The sequence below is a fragment of the Salvelinus alpinus genome, chromosome 10 (genome assembly GCF_045679555.1).
Source record: "Salvelinus alpinus chromosome 10, SLU_Salpinus.1, whole genome shotgun sequence".
Taxonomy (NCBI): Eukaryota; Metazoa; Chordata; class Actinopteri; order Salmoniformes; family Salmonidae; genus Salvelinus; species Salvelinus alpinus.
Genome location: NC_092095.1, coordinates 56,762,534 through 56,780,032, shown reverse-complemented (window position 1 = coordinate 56,780,032; position 17,499 = coordinate 56,762,534). Strand labels below are relative to the sequence as shown.

The window sequence follows — 17,499 nt, the reverse complement described above, 5'->3', positions numbered from 1 at the left end:
GGGAGTTCCTTTGTACTTGTTAGCATTTACCTAGCATCCGCTATGGGAGGTAACTGACATTTTTGGGGCTTTTTTTATGTTTGAAAAAGAAATATCGCCCACTGCCTGTAATATCATATATCCTGGGATGACACAGGTACGGTATGGAAATCTGGGTACCACCCAACCCTAGTGTGTATGTGTGTGTTTAGGATTTCCATCTGTGCCTAGTAGTTGGCTGTATGTAGGTAATCTTACAAACAGACTCCTTTCATAGCACACACAAACACATACATACACACAAACACACACACATACACACAAACACATATACATATACTCACACACACTCTCTTTCCCAGGAGGGTCTGTGCTTCCTCTCAATATGGTAACCACATGTGCGATAGAGGGGGGGAGAGAGGGACAGCGAAAGGGAGTAAGATGGGAGAAACACATAGAGAGTGGGGAGACAGGGAGGGGAGAGAGAGAGAGAGTGAGGGAGAGTGGGAGACAGGGAGGGGAGAGAGAGAGAGTGGGAGACAGGGAGGGGGAGAGTGGGAGAGGGAGAGTGGGAGACAGGGAGGGGGAGAGAGAGAGGGAGAGAGAGGGAGACAGGGAGGGAGAGAGAGAGAGTGGGAGACAGGGAGGGGGAGAGAGAGAGGTAGAGTGGGAGAGGGAGAGTGGGAGACAGGGAGGGGGAGAGAGAGAGAGAGTGAAAGTGTTTCCCACATCTGTTCCTAAACCTTTTATTCTCCACTGAGTTATTGTTTACAATTGGCTCATTCATCCCCCTCCTCTCCCCTGTAACTATTCCCCAGGTCGTTGCTGCAAATGAGAACGTGTTCTCAGTCAACTTACCTGGTAAAATAACGGTAAAATAAAAAAAATAAAAAATAAATTGTGTTTAAAGGATTACAACATACAAGAGCATGTTGTGTCTCAGCCGATGGCGGGCACAACACCCACAGAAATAGGGGCTACGCTACGTATCGGAGATATTTGGCGTTTAAGCAGGAAGCATGGATTTTTACTCACCAAAGTAACAACACAGTGTGGACAAAGACTTAGTAATGTGGTTGTAGTTAGGGGTGTAACGGTTCACCAATCCCATGGTTTGGTACATATTGCGGTTTTGTGGTCACGGTTAGGTTTTGGTACAGTGGGAAAAGGAAATGCCATTCACAATGTTCAGCATTCACTATGTTCAGCATTCACAATGTTCAGCATTCACTATGTTCAGCATTCACTATGTTCAGCATTCACTATGTTCAGCATTCACAATGTTCAGCATTCAGTATGTTCAGCATTCACTATGTTCAGCATTCACAATGTTCAGCATTCACTATGTTCAGCATTCACTATGTTCAGCATTCACTATGTTCAGCATTCACTATGTTCAGCATTCACAATGTTCAGCATTCACTATGTTCAGCATTCACTATGTTCAGCATTCACTATGTTCAGCATTCACTATATTCTCACTATGTTCAGCATTCACTATGTTCAGCATTCACTATGTTCAGCATTCACAATGTTCAGCATTCACTATGTTCCTGGCATTATTCATTTTCTTATTTTTTCAACTTATTTGACCAGATAAGTTGACAACCTGGGGAATAGTTACAGGGGAGAGGAGGGAGGATGAATGAGCCAATTGGAAGCTGGGGGTGATTAGGTGGCCATGATGGTATGAGGGACAGATTGGGAATGTAGCCAGGACACCGGGGTTACCACTAGTGATGCACTGATATGACATTTTGGGCCGATACTGATATCCAATATTTTCCTTGACAAAAAAAACAAAACCGATAACCGATATTTAACATTTTAGGGGCCTTTTAAGCATTCTAGTACAGTTAAATAGTTAACACACACACATGGACGCAGCGGTCTAAGGCACTGCATCTCAGTGCAAGAGGGCGTCACTACAGTCCCTGGTTTGAATCCAGGCTGTATCACATCCGGCCTTGATTGGGAGTCACATAGGGCGGCGCACAATTGGCCCAGCGTCGTCCGGGTTAGGCCGTCATTGTAAATAAGATTTGGTTCTTAACTGACTTGCCTAGTTAAATGAAGGTTACATACACACACCACACTCACCAAAAAGTAATTTGGTTGGCATTTACATATGTCCCCATTACCAGTGAAACGTAATCAAAACCTATTTATTTCACTTACTTGCTGTGCTGTTTCGTTGTTGATTTGTGTAGTCGTTTAATTCTCAACCAGGATTTCATCATACAAGTCAAGCAGTGAAGTTTCAGCTCTGTCTGTGGCCTCTCTTCCTCGGTGTGCACTGTCACTGTGTCCGTTTCCATCTTGTCCAGCTGTGTATGTAACATTTCACGTCAACCCTGTTTCTTGTCTGCATCGAAGTAGCGATCCTTGTACCTAGCATCAAGCATGGTAGCGACACAGTAAAGAGGCTCAGAAAGAATGCCACCGAATCGCTTGTTCACAGCCTCGAGTACTTTTGTAAGTTTTAACCCCACGGTCTGTGTGGGCAGTTTTGTTGAGCAGGCGCTTCAATGCCATGACAGAGGGTATCACGTCTGCTGCAGACAGAGTTGATGAGCTTGTTTTTCGAGTCAGTTGTTTAAATAGTGCTAGAAGTGTGTTCATGTTTCAAGGTTTTAAAATGTTCTCAGATGCCATTGAAATGGCAGCAGCGGTATGAGAACCAGCACATTTTTGAGCATGCGGCTTTCCTCAGTACGAAATCCTCGTCGACCCACTGTGCTGTCAGACTCAGCATGCTCATGGGGCTGACATCGCTGGTCCAAATGTCAGTCGTGAAGCTAATAGCAGTGACGCCCATAGCAAGTAGCTCATGGATGTGCGTTTCAACAATGCTGTGGAACTCCGGTAGGGCAACATCTGAAAAATAGCGCCTACTTGGTAGTGTGTACCGGGGCTCGAGGTGCGGCTGAGTTAGCTGTCATCCACGACAGAGAACGGTTGATTGTCAAGGGCAATGAATTCTATTATCTCGCCGTTTGAGTTGTCTCGCTGACATTGTCTTGCTCTTTCAAATGACTGCTGGACTTGGACTTGTTTAGTTGTTGGAAGTGTGCGCTTAGTATTTTTCTGCTTTTGTTCTGTGTAGCGCTGTATTTTTCGTGGCGTCATTACGTCATCTACCTACGTTATATAGCTATGCATGTCTGCTTTGACATTGGTTTTGCACATCGGCATTACACTAGACATTGGGCCGATGCCGATGTTGGCATTTTTAGCTAATATCTTCCGATTCCGATATGCTCACTGACATATTGTGCCTCCCTAGTTACCACCACTACTCTTACAATAAGTGCCATGGGATCTATAGTGACCACGGAGTAAGGACACACTTTTAACTTCTCTGCGCTACGGATCCCTTTTACGGGATCCCTTTCCTAAACAACCGCTAGAATTGCAGGGCGCCAAATGCAAAAATATTACTAAAAATATTTATAATCATGCAATCACAAGTGAAATATACCAAAACACAGCTTAGCTTGTTGTTAATCCACCTATCGTGTCAGATTTTGAAAATATATTTTACAGTGAAAGAAATCCAAGCTTTTGTGAGTGTAGCTTTCAATGCTACAACAGCTAGCCCCAAATTAGCATGGTCACGAAAGTCAGAAAAGCAATAAAATTAATCGCTTACCTTAGATAATCTTCGGATGTTTGCACTCACGAGACTCCCAGTTACACAATAAATGTTATTTTTGTTCGATAAATATTACTTTTATAACAAAAAAACGCCATTTGGGTTGTGCGTTATGCTGAGAAAACTACAGCCTCGTTCCGGTCCTGAAAGGAAGATGAAAATTTCCAAACGTATCAGATTAAAAAATATTACAAAAAATATTTATAATCATGCAATCACAAGTGAAATATACCAAAACACAGCTTAGCTTGTTGTTAATCCACCTATCGTGTCAGATTTTGAAAATATACTTTACAGGGAAAGAAATCCAAGCTTTTGTGAGTGTAGCTTTCAATGCTACAACAGCTAGCCTTATATTAGCTTGGTTAGCTTGGTCACGAAAGTCAGAAAAGCAATGAAATTAATCGCTTACCTTTGATAATCTTCGGATGTTTCCACTCACGAGACTCCCAGTTACACAACAAATGTTATTTTTGTTCGATAAATATTACTTTTATCACAAAAAAACGCCATTTGGGTTGCGCATTATGTTCAGAAAATCAAAGCCGTGTTCCGTTCGACAAATTCCAAAAAGTATCCGTAATGGTCGTAGAAACATGCAAATGTTTTTTATAATCAATCCTCAGGTTGTTTTTAACAAACATAATCGATAATATTTCACCCGGACCATAACCTATTCATTAAGAGAAAAAAGGAAAATGGAGTGCCCCTCTCTCGTGCGCAGGAAATATTCAGAGGACACCTGACTACTTTTGAAAAAACTCGCTAATTTTTCAAAATAAAAGCCTGAAACTATGTCTAAAGCCTGGTCACAGCCTGAGGAAGCCATTGGAAAATGAATCTGGTTGATACCCCTTTAAATTAAGGATAGACGGGCCAGGGAACACAGATTTATCTTTTTTATATATCACTTCCGGGTTACATTTTCTCAGGTTTTCGCTTGCAGAATAAGTATTGTTATACTCACAGACAATATTTTGACAGTTTTGGAAACTTTGGAGTGTTTTCTATCCTAATCTGTAAATTATATGCATATTCTACGATCTGGGCCAGAGAAAATGTCCGTTTACGTTGGGCACGTTATTTAAAAAAAATAAAAAGCGCTAAGAAGTTAACGTCCCATCCGAAAGATGGCATCCTACACAGGGCAATGTCCCCAATCACTGCCCTGAGGCTTTGGGAGCCCTGGGGCATTGGGATACCTTTTTTTAGACCAGAGGAAAGAGTGCCTTCTACTTGCCCTCCAACACCATTGTCTGTTGTCACAGGATTGTTATGTTGGGCCTCAAGTTTCCACTCCCATGCTACATTTGTAACCATGTGGGAGGTGGGAATATACCAGTTGTGAAGTCATAAATACCAGTTGGATGCATTCATCTCTTTTGAACTCGTTGAGAAACGCTGTTTGGCTATTGGCCAACAAGCTGCGTAAACCACAAACTAAAAGTACAGATATCATAGATTGCTTTTTATAAATACATGTTATTGCATTCAACTGCTGAAAACGCTGTTAAAGAGGCCATTTCCTTAGTATAGGTGACGTCAGAGGTCACCATGTGTGCGAAGTAGGTGCTCAGGATGATAGAGATGTTTCCCACTAGTAATTACCAGTTTGAGGTGCGTATTTTTCCCAGTCGTATGTGGTAAATTACCACTTCCATCTTGGTTGCGAACGCACCATGACACTTCCTCCTTCAGTGCCAGATGCACACTTGTGACTGTCATAACGGGGGCGTGTCTGTAGCATGGTTCATGAAATGATGGAATAGTTTGACAACCCTGTTTGTACGCTTTTAAATGACATCCATCTCAACCGTTTATCTTTGCCAGTGATGAAGAAATGGATGTGTCATGGTATGGTGGGGTATGCAACATAGGTCAACTTTGAGCACCTTTATCTATTAAATGTTTTGACATTCAGATCCAAAAAGTCACTTTCTGAGCACTTCTATAGTGGCCGAATATGTATGGAAGGTTTCGTTCAAATCAAAGGGATGCTGTCAAAAAGTGATTGAATTCTGATGGATTAAACCTGACACAAAGCCACTCCCATCCTTTAAGATCCCAACTACTGTAGTTGCCAATAAATAATGGGATGTTTGCTGTTTGTTTGCATGTTTTGAAAGGCAATTCGGGTTTGATTGAAATGGCCTAACTCTTAACAGGACAAAGCAATCAATCGCCTATCACCTAGTTTAGGCATAGCGTAATCACAACAACATCATCACAACAACATTAAACGCAATAATGGAACACAGTCAATTACAGTGTGTGTGTGTGTGTGTGTGTGTGTGTGTGTGTGTGTGTGTGTGTGTGTGTGTGTGTGTGTGTGTGTGTGTGTGTGTGTGTGTGTGCGTGCACCTCTGGGGCCCTGCAGCAGCTGTTCTAGACAGCTGTATCATGAGAAACATCTGATGAAATGTTGCATCATCTCCTGTTGTTCTGTATGAGAATGTTAGTGTGTGTGTGTGTGAGAGTGTGTGAGTGTGTCTCCTACAGTTTTGAGTGTATTCCATGTGGTAGTGGGGAAAGGATGATGCTTAATTATTTTGAAGATGAGATTCTGTTTAATTAGTCAATGGACACGGAGAGAACTGATCTCCTGTAGTTTGTCTGTGTGTGTGTGGGGGGGGGTTCTCTCTGTTCTGTCATTCCGTGTGTTGCTCCAAGCCAGATAATGTAGCGGTTGCGATGTGGTTGATAGGGGAAACACTTGTTTCCCCTATCAATGTAGAGGTGACAGATTATATTCTAGATCACTTCTTCCTGTCTGGGTGGTGATGCCATATATTTGAGGCAGGAAATGACCTCATCTCTGACATCTGACGGAAGGGAGGAGAGAAGAGGGGAGGAGAGAAATAGAGCGAGCAGTTAAAGCTAGTACATATTTGACACCAACTGATCGTAATATATTTGAGAATTAACACTACCAACTAAATTGTTACTTTGATTTGATCATTTTTGCTTTTGTTTTTAACCATTTAAAAGGATAATGCCCTCTACAGAGGTAAAGGTAACTGCCAAAAAGAATGGAAACACTTGAGTAAATGAGGGATACAAACTACACTGAACAAAAATATAAACGCAACATGTTTCATGAGCTGAAATAAAAGACCCCAGAAATGTTCCATATGTACAAAAAGCTTATTTCTCTCCAATGTTGTGCACAAATGTGTTTACGTCCCTGTTAGTGAGCATTTTTCCTTTGCCAAGATAATCCATTCACCTGACAGGTGTGGCATATCAAGAAGCTGATTAAACAGCATGATCATTACACAGGTGCACCTTGTGCTGGGGACAATAAAAGACCACCACTGTGTTTTGTCACACAACACAATGCCTCAGATATCTGAAGTTTTGAGGGAGCGTGCAATTGGCATGCTGACTGCAGGAATGTCCACCAGAGCTGTTGCCAGAGATATGAATGTTCATTTCTTGACCATAAGCCTCCTCCAACGTTGTTTTAGAGAATTTGACAGTATGTCCAAGCAGCCTCACAACTACAGACCACGTGTATGACGTTGTGTTGGCGAGCGGTTTGCTGATGTCAACGTTGAGAACAGAGTGACCCATGGTGGGCGTGGGGTTATGGTATGGGCAGGCATAAGCTACGGACAAAGAACACAATTGCATTTTACTGATGGCTATTTGAATGCACAGAGATATCCTGATGAGATCCTGAGGCTTTGTTGTGCCACTCATCCACGGCCATCACCTCATGTTTCAGCATGATAATGCACAGCCCCATGTCGCAAGGATCTGGACACAACTCCTGGAAGCTGAAAATGTCTCAGCCTGTATATTCACCAGCCATGTCATTCATTGAGCATGTTTGCGATTCTCTGGATCAACGTGTATGACAGTGTGTTCCAGTTCCCGCCTTTTCCTGTAGGCCACGATCAGCTCCTTTGTCTTGCTCACATTGAGGGAGAGGTTGTTGTCCTGGCACCACACTGCCAGGTCTCTGACAGCTCCTTTGTCTTGCTCACATTGAGGGAGAGGTTGTTGTCCTGGCACCACACTGCCAGGTCTCTGACCTCCTCCCTATAGGCTGTCTCATCGTTGTCGGTGATCAGGCCTACCACTGTTGTGTCGTCAGCAAACTTAATGATGGTGTTGGAGTCGTGTTTGGCCACGCAGTCGTGGGTCAACAGGGAGTACAGGAGGGGTCCAAGTGTACACCCCTGAGGGGCCCAAGTGTACACGCCTGAGGGGCCCAAGTGTTGAGGATCAGCGTAGCAGACGTGTTGCTGCCTACCCTTACCACCTGTAGGAAGTCCAGGATCCATTTGCAGAGGGAGGTGTTTAGTCCCAGGGTTCTTAGCTTAGTGATGAGCTTCATGGGCACTACGGTGTTGAACGCTGAGCTGTAGTCAATGAACAACATTCTCACATAGGTGTTCCTTTTGTCCAGGTGGGAAAGGGCAGTGTGGAGTGCGATTGAGATTGCGTCATCTGTGGATCTTGGGGCGGTATGCGAATTGGAGTGGGTCTAGGGTATCCGGGAGGATGCTGTTGATGTGAGCCATGACCAGCCTTTCAAAGCACTTCATGCCTACCGACGTGAGTGCTACGGGGCGGTAATCATTTAGGCAGGTTACCTTCGCTTCCTTGGGCACAGGTACTATGGTGGTCTGCTTGAAACATGTAGGTATTACAGACTCAGTCAGGGAGAGGTTGAAAATGTCAGTGAAGACACTTGCCAGTTGATCCGCGCATGCTTTGAGTACACATTCTGGTAATCCATCTGGCCCCGCGGCTTTGTGAATGTTAAATTGTTTAAAGGTCTTGCTCACATCGGCTACCGAGAGTGTTATCACACACTCATCCAAAACAGCTTGTGCATGCTTCAGTGTTGCTTGCCTCGAAGGGAGCATAAAAGGCATTTAGCTCATCTGGTAGACTCGCGTCACTGGGCAGTTCGTGTGTGGTTTTCCCTTTGTCGTCCGTAATAGTTTTCAAGCCCTGCAACATCCGACGAGCGTCAGAGCCGGTGTAGTAGGATTCAATCTTAATCCTGTATTGATGCTTTGCTTGTTTGAAGGTTCGTCTGAGGGCATAGCGGGATTTCTTATAAGCGTCCGGATTAGTGTCTCGCTCCTTGAAAGCGGCAGCTCTAGCCTTTAGCTCGATGCGGATGTTGCCTGTAATCCATGGCTTTTGGTTGGAATATGTACGTACAGTCACTGTGGGGACGACGTCGTAGATGCACTTATTGATGAAGTCGATGACTGAGGTGGTATACTCCTCAATGCCATTGGATGAATCCCGGAACATATTCCAGTCTGTGCTAGCAAAACAGTCCTGTAGCGTAGCATCCGCGTCATCTGACCACTTCCGTATTGAGCGAGTCACTGGTACTTCCTGCTTTAGTTTTTGCTTGTAAGCAGTAATCAGGAGGATAGAATTATGGTCAGATTTGCTAAATGTAGGGCGGGGAGAGCTTTGTATGCATGTCTGTGTGTGGAGTAAAGGTGGTCTTTCCCTCTGGTTGCACATGTGACATGCTGGTAAAAATTTGGTAAAACTGATTTAAGTTTCCCTGCATTAAAGTCCCCGGCCACTAGGAGCGCCACTTCTGGAAGAGCATTTTCCTATTTGCTTATGGCCTTATAGAGTTGGTTGAGTGCGGTCTTAGTGCCAGCATCTGTCTGTGGTGGTAAATAGACGGCTTCGAATAATATAGATGAGAACTCTCTTGGTAGATAGTGTGGTCTACAGCTTATCATAAGGTACTCTACCTCGGGCGAGCAATACCTCAAGACTTCTTTAATATTAGACATTGCGCACCAGCTGTTATTGACAAAAAGAAACACACCCCCAACCCTCCTCTTACCAGATGTAGCTTCTCTGTTCTGCCGGTGCATGGAAAATCCCGCCAGCTCTATATTATCCGTGTGGTGGTTCAGCCACGACTCGGTGAAACATAAGATATTGCAGTTCTTAATGTCCTGTTGGTAGGATAATCGTAATCGTAGGTCATCAATTTTATTTTCCAATGATTTGCATGTTAGCAAGTAGGACGGAAGGCAATGGGAGTTTACTCGCTCACCTACGGATTCTCAAAAGGCAGCCCGATCTGCGTCCTCTTTTCCTCCGTTTTATCTTCACGCAAATGACAGGGATCTGGGCCTGTTCCCGGGAGAGCAGTATATCCTTCTCGTTAAAGGAAAAAGCTTCTTCCAGTTCGTGGTGGGTAATCGCTGTTCTGATGTCCATGTTATTTTCGGTCATAAGAGACGGTAGCAGCAACATTATGTACAAAATACGTTTCAAACAACGCAATAAAACTAACAAAAGAGCACAATTGGTTAGGAGCCTGTAAAACGTCATCTTTACAATGAACTGTAACTCAGTAAAAACGTTGAAATTGGTGCATGTTGCGTTTATATTTTTGAATATATTGAAAGCATGCGCTTCCACACAGGTGTGGTTCCTGAGTTAATTAAGCAATTAACATCCCATCATGCTTAGGGTAAAAAATGTTGGGTAGGCCATTATTTTGGCCGTTGTTATGGCTACCATGGCTGTGGCCCACAGGATGACAATGCCCCTCTCCAAAGGGCACAAGTGGTCACGGAATGGTTTGATGAGCATGAAAACGATGTAAACCATATGCCATGGCCGTCTCAGTCACCAGATCTCAACTCAATTGAACACTTATGGGAGATTCTGGAGCGGTGCCTGAGATAGTGTTCTCCACCACCATCAACAAAACACCAAATGATGGAATTTCTCATGGAAGAATGGTGTCGCATCCCTCCAATAGAGTTCCAGACACTTGTAAAATCTATGCCAAGGTGTATTGAAGCTGTTCTGTCTCGTGGTGCCCCAAAGCCCTATTAAGACACTTTATGTTGGTGTTCCTTTATTTTGTCAGTTACCTGTTTGTGCTTGCTTCTACCTTTAGCTTGGCTGTTGTAGATTTCACATCTGGGTTGTTTAATTCATTACAGACCAAAAATAAATAGGAACTTGTTCCCAGAGTTACTCCAAAATGATTGTACACTAAAGAGCCATATTCTACCCTCTGTGGTTGTTTGCATGTGTGCATGCTTGTGTCTAGGGGGCCACGGATGGGAACACTCTGTGCTGTGTGTGTTTAAGTGGTGGAAAGCTGCTGTTTGCTGAGCGACGAGCACAGAGGCTGCAGAGACTGTCTGAACACATGTCTGTTTGCCAAGTGGGTGTGCATTTGTGTGTGTGTGTGTGTGCAAATGTGTATGAATACGTTTGTGCGCATGTGTGTGTGTTGGTGTGTGAGTGTATGTTTGTGTTTTCATATGTTATGCTCAATGAACAGCTTCATATTCCCCAGAAAAGAAGAGGGGGAGGAGGGGAGAAGGGAGGTCAGAGAGGGGGCAAAAAGGAGTCTCTCACTGTACTTCTCATCTACTGTGTGTGTGTGTGTGTGTGTGTGTGTGTGTGTGTGTGTGTGTGTGTGTGTGTGTGTGTGTGTGTGTGTGTGTGTGTGTGTGTGTGTGTGTAGTATGATTTACAATGAACCCAGACATGCCTACAGCAGTCTACGGGATACCAATGACTTTACCAGAGGGAGGGGGGAGGAGAGAGATCACAGTGGAAAAGTAAACACAAAAATAAGTGGATTTTCCTCCATAAGGTTTTTACCTGCTGTTGTTTGTGTTACAGTGACTGACAGTGTGTATATTTCATGCAGGTCCTGCTGAGGTCCCAATGATGTCTCCCAATGGATCAATCCCCCCCATCCACGTCCCCCCAGGATACATCTCCCAGGTAAGCTGTGTTTGTGTGTGATAAACTTGCCCTCAACTGAAGCCGCCCAGAGCAGACAGGAATGTGTTGATTATTGCAGGGTACGTTGTTGGGGGGAGGGGGGTGATAGCAGCGAGGCCATTGACTGTGTGTGTTGGGGGGAGGAGGAGGGGGGGGGGGGGGGGTGAAAGCAGCGAGGCCATTGACTGTGTGTGTTGGAGGGGGGGGGGGGTGAAAGCAGCGAGGCCATTGACTGTGTGTGTTGGGGGGAGGAGGAGGGGGGGGGGGGTGAAAGCAGCGAGGCCATTGACTGTGTGTGTTGGGGGGAGGAGGAGGGGGGGTGATAGCAGCGAGGCCATTGACTGTGTGTGTTGAGGGGGGGTGATAGCAGCGAGGCCATTGACTGTGTGTGTTGGGGGGAGGAGGAGGGGGGGTGATAGCAGCGAGGCCATTGACTGTGTGTGTTGGGGGGAGGAGGAGGGGGGGTGATAGCAGCAAGGCCATTGACTGTGTGTGTTGGGGGGAGGAGGAGGGAGGGTGATAGCAGCGAGGCCATTGACTGTGTGTGTTGGGGGGAGGAGGGGGGGTGATAGCAGCAAGGCCATTGACTGTGTGTGTTGGGGGGAGGGGGGGTGATCGCAGCGAGGCCATTGACTGTGTGTGATGGGGGGAGGAGGAGGGGGGGTGATAGCAGCCAGGCCATTGACTGTGTGTGTTGGGGGGAGGGGGGGTGATAGCAGCGAGGCCATTGACTGTGTGTGTTGGGGGGAGGGGGGGGGGTGATAGCAGCGAGGCCATTGAATGTGTGTGTTGGGGGGAGGGGGGGGTGATAGCAGCGAGGCCATTGAATGTGTGTGTTGGGGGGAGGCCACTTAGCCAACTGAGAGCGGGGAAAAGTGTCGCCGTTACATTACATAAACACCCACATAGAGAGGAGAGAGAAGGATAGGTGGAGAGAGAGATGGAAGGAGAGAGAGAGATGGAAGGAGAGAGAGAGATGGAAGGAGAGAGAGAGATGGAAGGAGAGAGAGAGATGGAAGGAGAGAGAGAGAGAGATGAAAGGAGAGAGAGAGATGGAAGGAGAGAGAGAGATGGAAGGAGAGAGAGAGATGGAAGGAGAGAGAGAGAGAGATGGAAGGAGAGAGAGAGAGAGATGGAAGGAGAGAGAGAGATGGAAGGAGAGAGAGAGAGAGATGGAAGGAGAGAGAGAGAGAGATGGAAGGAGAGAGAGAGATGGAAGGAGAGAGAGAGAGAGATGGAAGGAGAGAGAGAGAGAGATGGAAGGAGAGAGAGAGAGAGATGGAAGGAGAGAGAGAGAGAGAGAGATGGAAGGAGAGAGAGAGAGAGAGATGGAAGGAGAGAGAGAGAGAGATGGAAGGAGAGAGAGAGATGGAAGGAGAGAGAGAGAGAGATGGAAGGAGAGAGAGAGAGAGATGGAAGGAGAGAGAGAGAGATGGAAGGAGAGAGAGAGAGGATGGAAGGAGAGAGAGAGATGGAAGGAGAGAGAGAGATGGAAGGAGAGAGAGAGATGGAAGGAGAGAGAGAGATGGAAGGAGAGAGAGAGATGGAAGGAGAGAGAGAGAGATGGAAGGAGAGAGAGAGAGATGGAAGGAGAGAGAGAGATGGAAGGAGAGAGAGAGATAGAAGGAGAGAGAGAGATAGATGGAAGGAGAGAGAGAGAGAGATGGAAGGAGAGAGAGAGAGAGATGGAAGGAGAGAGAGAGATGGAAGGAGAGAGAGAGAGAGATGGAAGGAGAGAGAGAGAGAGATGGAAGGAGAGAGAGAGAGAGATGGAAGGAGAGAGAGAGAGAGATGGAAGGAGAGAGAGAGAGAGATGGAAGGAGAGAGAGAGAGAGATGGAAGGAGAGAGAGAGAGAGATGGAAGGAGAGAGAGAGATGGAAGGAGAGAGAGAGAGAGATGGAAGGAGAGAGAGAGATGGAAGGAGAGAGAGAGAGAGATGGAAGGAGAGAGAGAGAGAGATGGAAGGAGAGAGAGAGAGAGATGGAAGGAGAGAGAGGGATGGAAGGAGAGAGAGAGATGGAAGGAGAGAGAGGGATGGAAGGAGAGAGAGGGATGGAAGGAGAGAGAGAGATGGAAGGAGAGAGAGAGATGGAAGGAGAGAGAGGGATGGAAGGAGAGAGAGAGATGGAAGGAGAGAGAGAGATGGAAGGAGAGAGAGGGGGATCCTCTGCCAACTAGTTTCTGGTGGGACTTTGGCCTTGTTGTCACATAAACATGTATGTTTTTCAGGAATGGTAAGTGTGTTTTGTATAGAGGATGTGGAGGTCGGAGGGGGGAGTCAGGGAGAGTGGTCTGCTATCTTTTCTCCTCTCTCTCTCTCTCGCTGCCTGTGTGTGTGTGTGTAGTGTGTGTGTGTGTAGTGTGTGTGTGTGTGTGTGTGTGTGTGTGTAGTGTGTGTGTGTGTGTGTGTGGTGTTTGTGTGGTGCGTGTGTGTGTTATTGTGCTGCTGCAGCACTTGGAAGCAACTCTCACGGGGGAGTGTGTGTTTGCTTACTGATTGGAATGTTTGTGAATGGAATGGAATGTGTGCGTGAGAGACTGTCTGAATTGGTGGAATGTGTGTGTGTGTGTGTGTGTGTGTGTGCATGCATGTGTGTACAGCCAAAGTCTTAAACTGGAGTTTGATCAAACCCATAGCAATTTAATTTAGTGTATTGGTTTACAAACTACTGCCCCCCCACACACTCCTCTTAATCTGTCAACTGTAGTTTCCTGTGAGGGGAATCTACTACCTGGTGGGGATGGTGGGTTTACACAAGCTGCCATGTTATTTGACCATGGGGAAGGCTACTGTGTGAACACTCCAGTGTGGGTTGGATTGAATTGAGTCCAGTGTTTGTGGAGTGTTATTGGATGTGTTCTATTGTGGAATTCTCCAGTAATGCTAAGAATTCCTCCTCTCCTCCCTCCTCTCCCCTCGCGTCTCCTCCCCTCCCCCTCTCCTCCCTCCTCTCCCCTCGCGTCCCCTCCCCCTCTCCTCCCTCCCCCTCTCCTCCCTCCTCTCCCCTCGCGTCTCCTCCCCTCCCCCTCTTCTAACCTCCTCTCCCTCCCCCTCTCCTCCCTCCCCCTCTCCTCCCTCCTCTCCTCTCCCCTCGCGTCTCCTCCCCTCCCCCTCTCCCCTCCCCTCTCCTCCCTTCTCCTCCCTCCTCTCCCCTCGCCTCTCCTCCCTCCCCCTCTCCTCCCTCCCCCTCTCCTCCCTCCCCCTCTCCTTCCTCCTCTCCCCTCCCCTCTCCTCCCTCCTCTCCCCTCTCCTTCCCCCAGGTGTTAGAAGACAACACAGGAGTGCGTCGGGTGGTCGTCACCCCGCAGTCTCCTGAATGTTATCCCCCCTCGTACTCCCCCGCTCTCTCCCCCACACACCACCTCCCTCCGTACCTCACCCACCCCCACTTTATCCCCAACTCTCACTCCTTCTATCCCCCTGTGAGTCCTGGAGACCTGCCCCCCCACCAGTACTACCAACACCACCTCCCGCCCATATATGGAGAAGGTAAGATACCCACAGCCCAGTCTAAGACATGTATATGGGCATATGAGATACTGTAGCCTATACTACAGATATACAATGGGGAGAACAAGTATTTGATACACTGCCGATTTTGCAGGTTTTCCTACTTACAAAGCATGTAGAGGTCTGTAATTTTTATCATAGGTAGTACACTTCAACTGTGAGAGACGGAATCTAAAACAAAAATCCAGAAAATCACATTGTATGATTTTTAAGTAATTAATTTGCATTTTATTGCATGACATAAGTATTTGATACATCAGAAAAGCAGAACTTAATATTTGGTACAGAAACCTTTGTTTGCAATTACAGAGATCATACGTTTCCTGTAGTTCTTGACCAGATTTGCACACACTGCAGCAGGGATTTTGGCCCACTCCTCCATACAGACCTTCTCCAGATCCTTCAGGTTTCGGGGCTGTCGCAGTGTATCCAATACTTGTTCTCCCCACTGTATACCATCGTGGGAAAAGTACTCAATTGTCATACTTGAGTAAAAGTAAAGATACCTTAATAGAAAATGACTCAAGTAAAAGTGAACGTCACCCAGTAAAATACTACTAAAAGTATTTGGTTTTAAATATACTTAAGTAAATGTAATTGCTAAAATATACTTAAGTATCAAAAGTAAAAGTATAAATAATTTCAAATTCATTATATTAAGCAAACCAGATGGCACAGTTTTATTTTTTATTTTTTTATTGATAGCCAGGGGTACACTCCAACACTCAGACATAATTTACAAACAAAGCATTTGTGTTTAGTGAGTCTGCCAGATCAGATGCAGTAGGGATGACCAGGGATTTTCTCTTTAAGTGCGTGAATTGAAAAATGTTCCTGTCCTGCTAAGCATTTAAAATGTAACGAGTACTTTGTGTGTCAGAGAAAATATATGGAGTAGAAAATACATTATTTTCTTTGGGAATGTAGTGGAGTAAAAGTAAAAGTTGTCAAAAATATATATAGTAAAGTACAGAAACCCCCAAAACTACTTAAGTAGTACTTTAAAGTATTTTTACTTAAGTACTTTACACCACTGGAGATATATACAGTGCCAGTCAAAAGTTTGGACATTCCTACTCATTAATTTAATTAAATTTTTTACTATTTTCTACATTGTAGAATAATGAAATAACACATATGGAATCATGTAGTAACCAGAAACGTGTTCAACAAATCAAAATATATTTTAGATCCTTCAAAGTAGCCACCCTTTGCCTTGATGACAGCTTTGCACATTTTTGGCATTCTCTCAACCAGCTTCACTTGGAATGCTTTTCTAACAGTCTTGAAGGAGTTCCCACATATGCTGAGCAATTGTTGGCTACTTTTCCTTCAATCTGAGGTCCAACTCATCCCAAACCATCTCCATTGGGTTGAGGTAGGGTGATTGTGGAGGCCAGGTCATCTTATGCAGTACTCCATCACTCTCCTTCTCGGTCAAAAATCCCAGACGGCCTGGAGGTGTGTTGGGTCATTGTCCTGTTGAAAAACAAATGATAGTCCCACTAAGCACAAATCAGATGGGATGGCATATCGCTGCAAAATGCTGTGATAGCCATGCTGGTTAAGTGTGCCTTGACTTCTAAATAAATCACTAACAGTGTCACCAGCAAAGCACCCCCACACCATCACACCTCCTCCTCCATGCTTCACAGTGGGAACCACACATGCAGAGATCATCCGTCCACCTACTCTGCGTCTCACAAAGACATGGCGGTTGGAAACAAAAATCTCAAATTTGGACTCAGACCAAAGGACAGATTTCCACCGGTCTAATGTCCATTGCTTGTGTTTCTTGGCCCAATCAAGTCTCTTATTATTATTGGTGTCCTTTAGTAGTGGTTTCTTTGCAGCAATTCGACCATGAAGGCCTGATTCACACAGTCTCCTCTGAAAAGTTGATGTTGAGATGTGTCTGTTACTTGAACTCTGGGAAGCATTTATTTGGGCGGCAATTTCTGAGGCTGGTAAATCGAATGAACTTATCCTCTGCAGCAGAGGTAACTCTGGGTCTTCCTTTCCTGTGGCGGTCCTCATGAGAGCCAGTTTCATCATAGCGCTTGATGGTTTTTGCTACTGCACTTGAAGAAACTTGAAAAGTTCTTGAAATTTTCCACATTGCCTGCACTTCATGTCTTAAAGTAGTGATGGACTGTTGTTTCTCTTTGCTTATTTGAGCTGTTCTTGCCATAATATGAATTTGGTCTTTTACCAAATTGGGCTATCTTCTGTATACCACCCCTACCTTGTCACAACACAACTGATTGTCTCAAACGCAGTAAGAAGGAAAAATTCCACAAATTAATTTTTAATAAGGCACACCTGTTAATTGAAATGCATTCCAGGTGACTACCTCATGAAGCTGGTTGAGAGAATGCCAAGAGTGTGCAAAGCTGTCATCAAGGCAAAGGGTGGCTACTTTGAAGAATCTCAAATGTAAAATATATTTTGATTTGTTGAACACTTTTTTGGTTACTACAGGATCCCATATGTGTTATTTCATAGTTTTGATGTCTTCACTATTATTCTACAATGCGGAAAATAGTATAAAAAAATAAGAAAAACCCTGGAATGAGTAGGTGTGTCCAAACTTTTGAC

General features: G+C 45.2%; 1 protein-coding gene across 3 annotated transcripts in view; it reads left to right on the top strand.

Moving 5' to 3' along the window:
* The window catches only part of LOC139532353 (fibronectin type III domain-containing protein 3B-like), a 121,427-nt gene that overhangs the window by 43,196 nt on the left and 60,732 nt on the right, over positions 1-17,499 (top strand). For all 3 annotated transcript variants that reach the window (XM_071329820.1, XM_071329821.1, XM_071329819.1), the window contains 2 exons: positions 11,313-11,389; positions 14,652-14,880. In XM_071329820.1, coding sequence (XP_071185921.1) covers positions 11,313-11,389; positions 14,652-14,880 — 306 coding nt within the window. The remainder of the gene's footprint in view (positions 1-11,312; positions 11,390-14,651; positions 14,881-17,499) is intronic.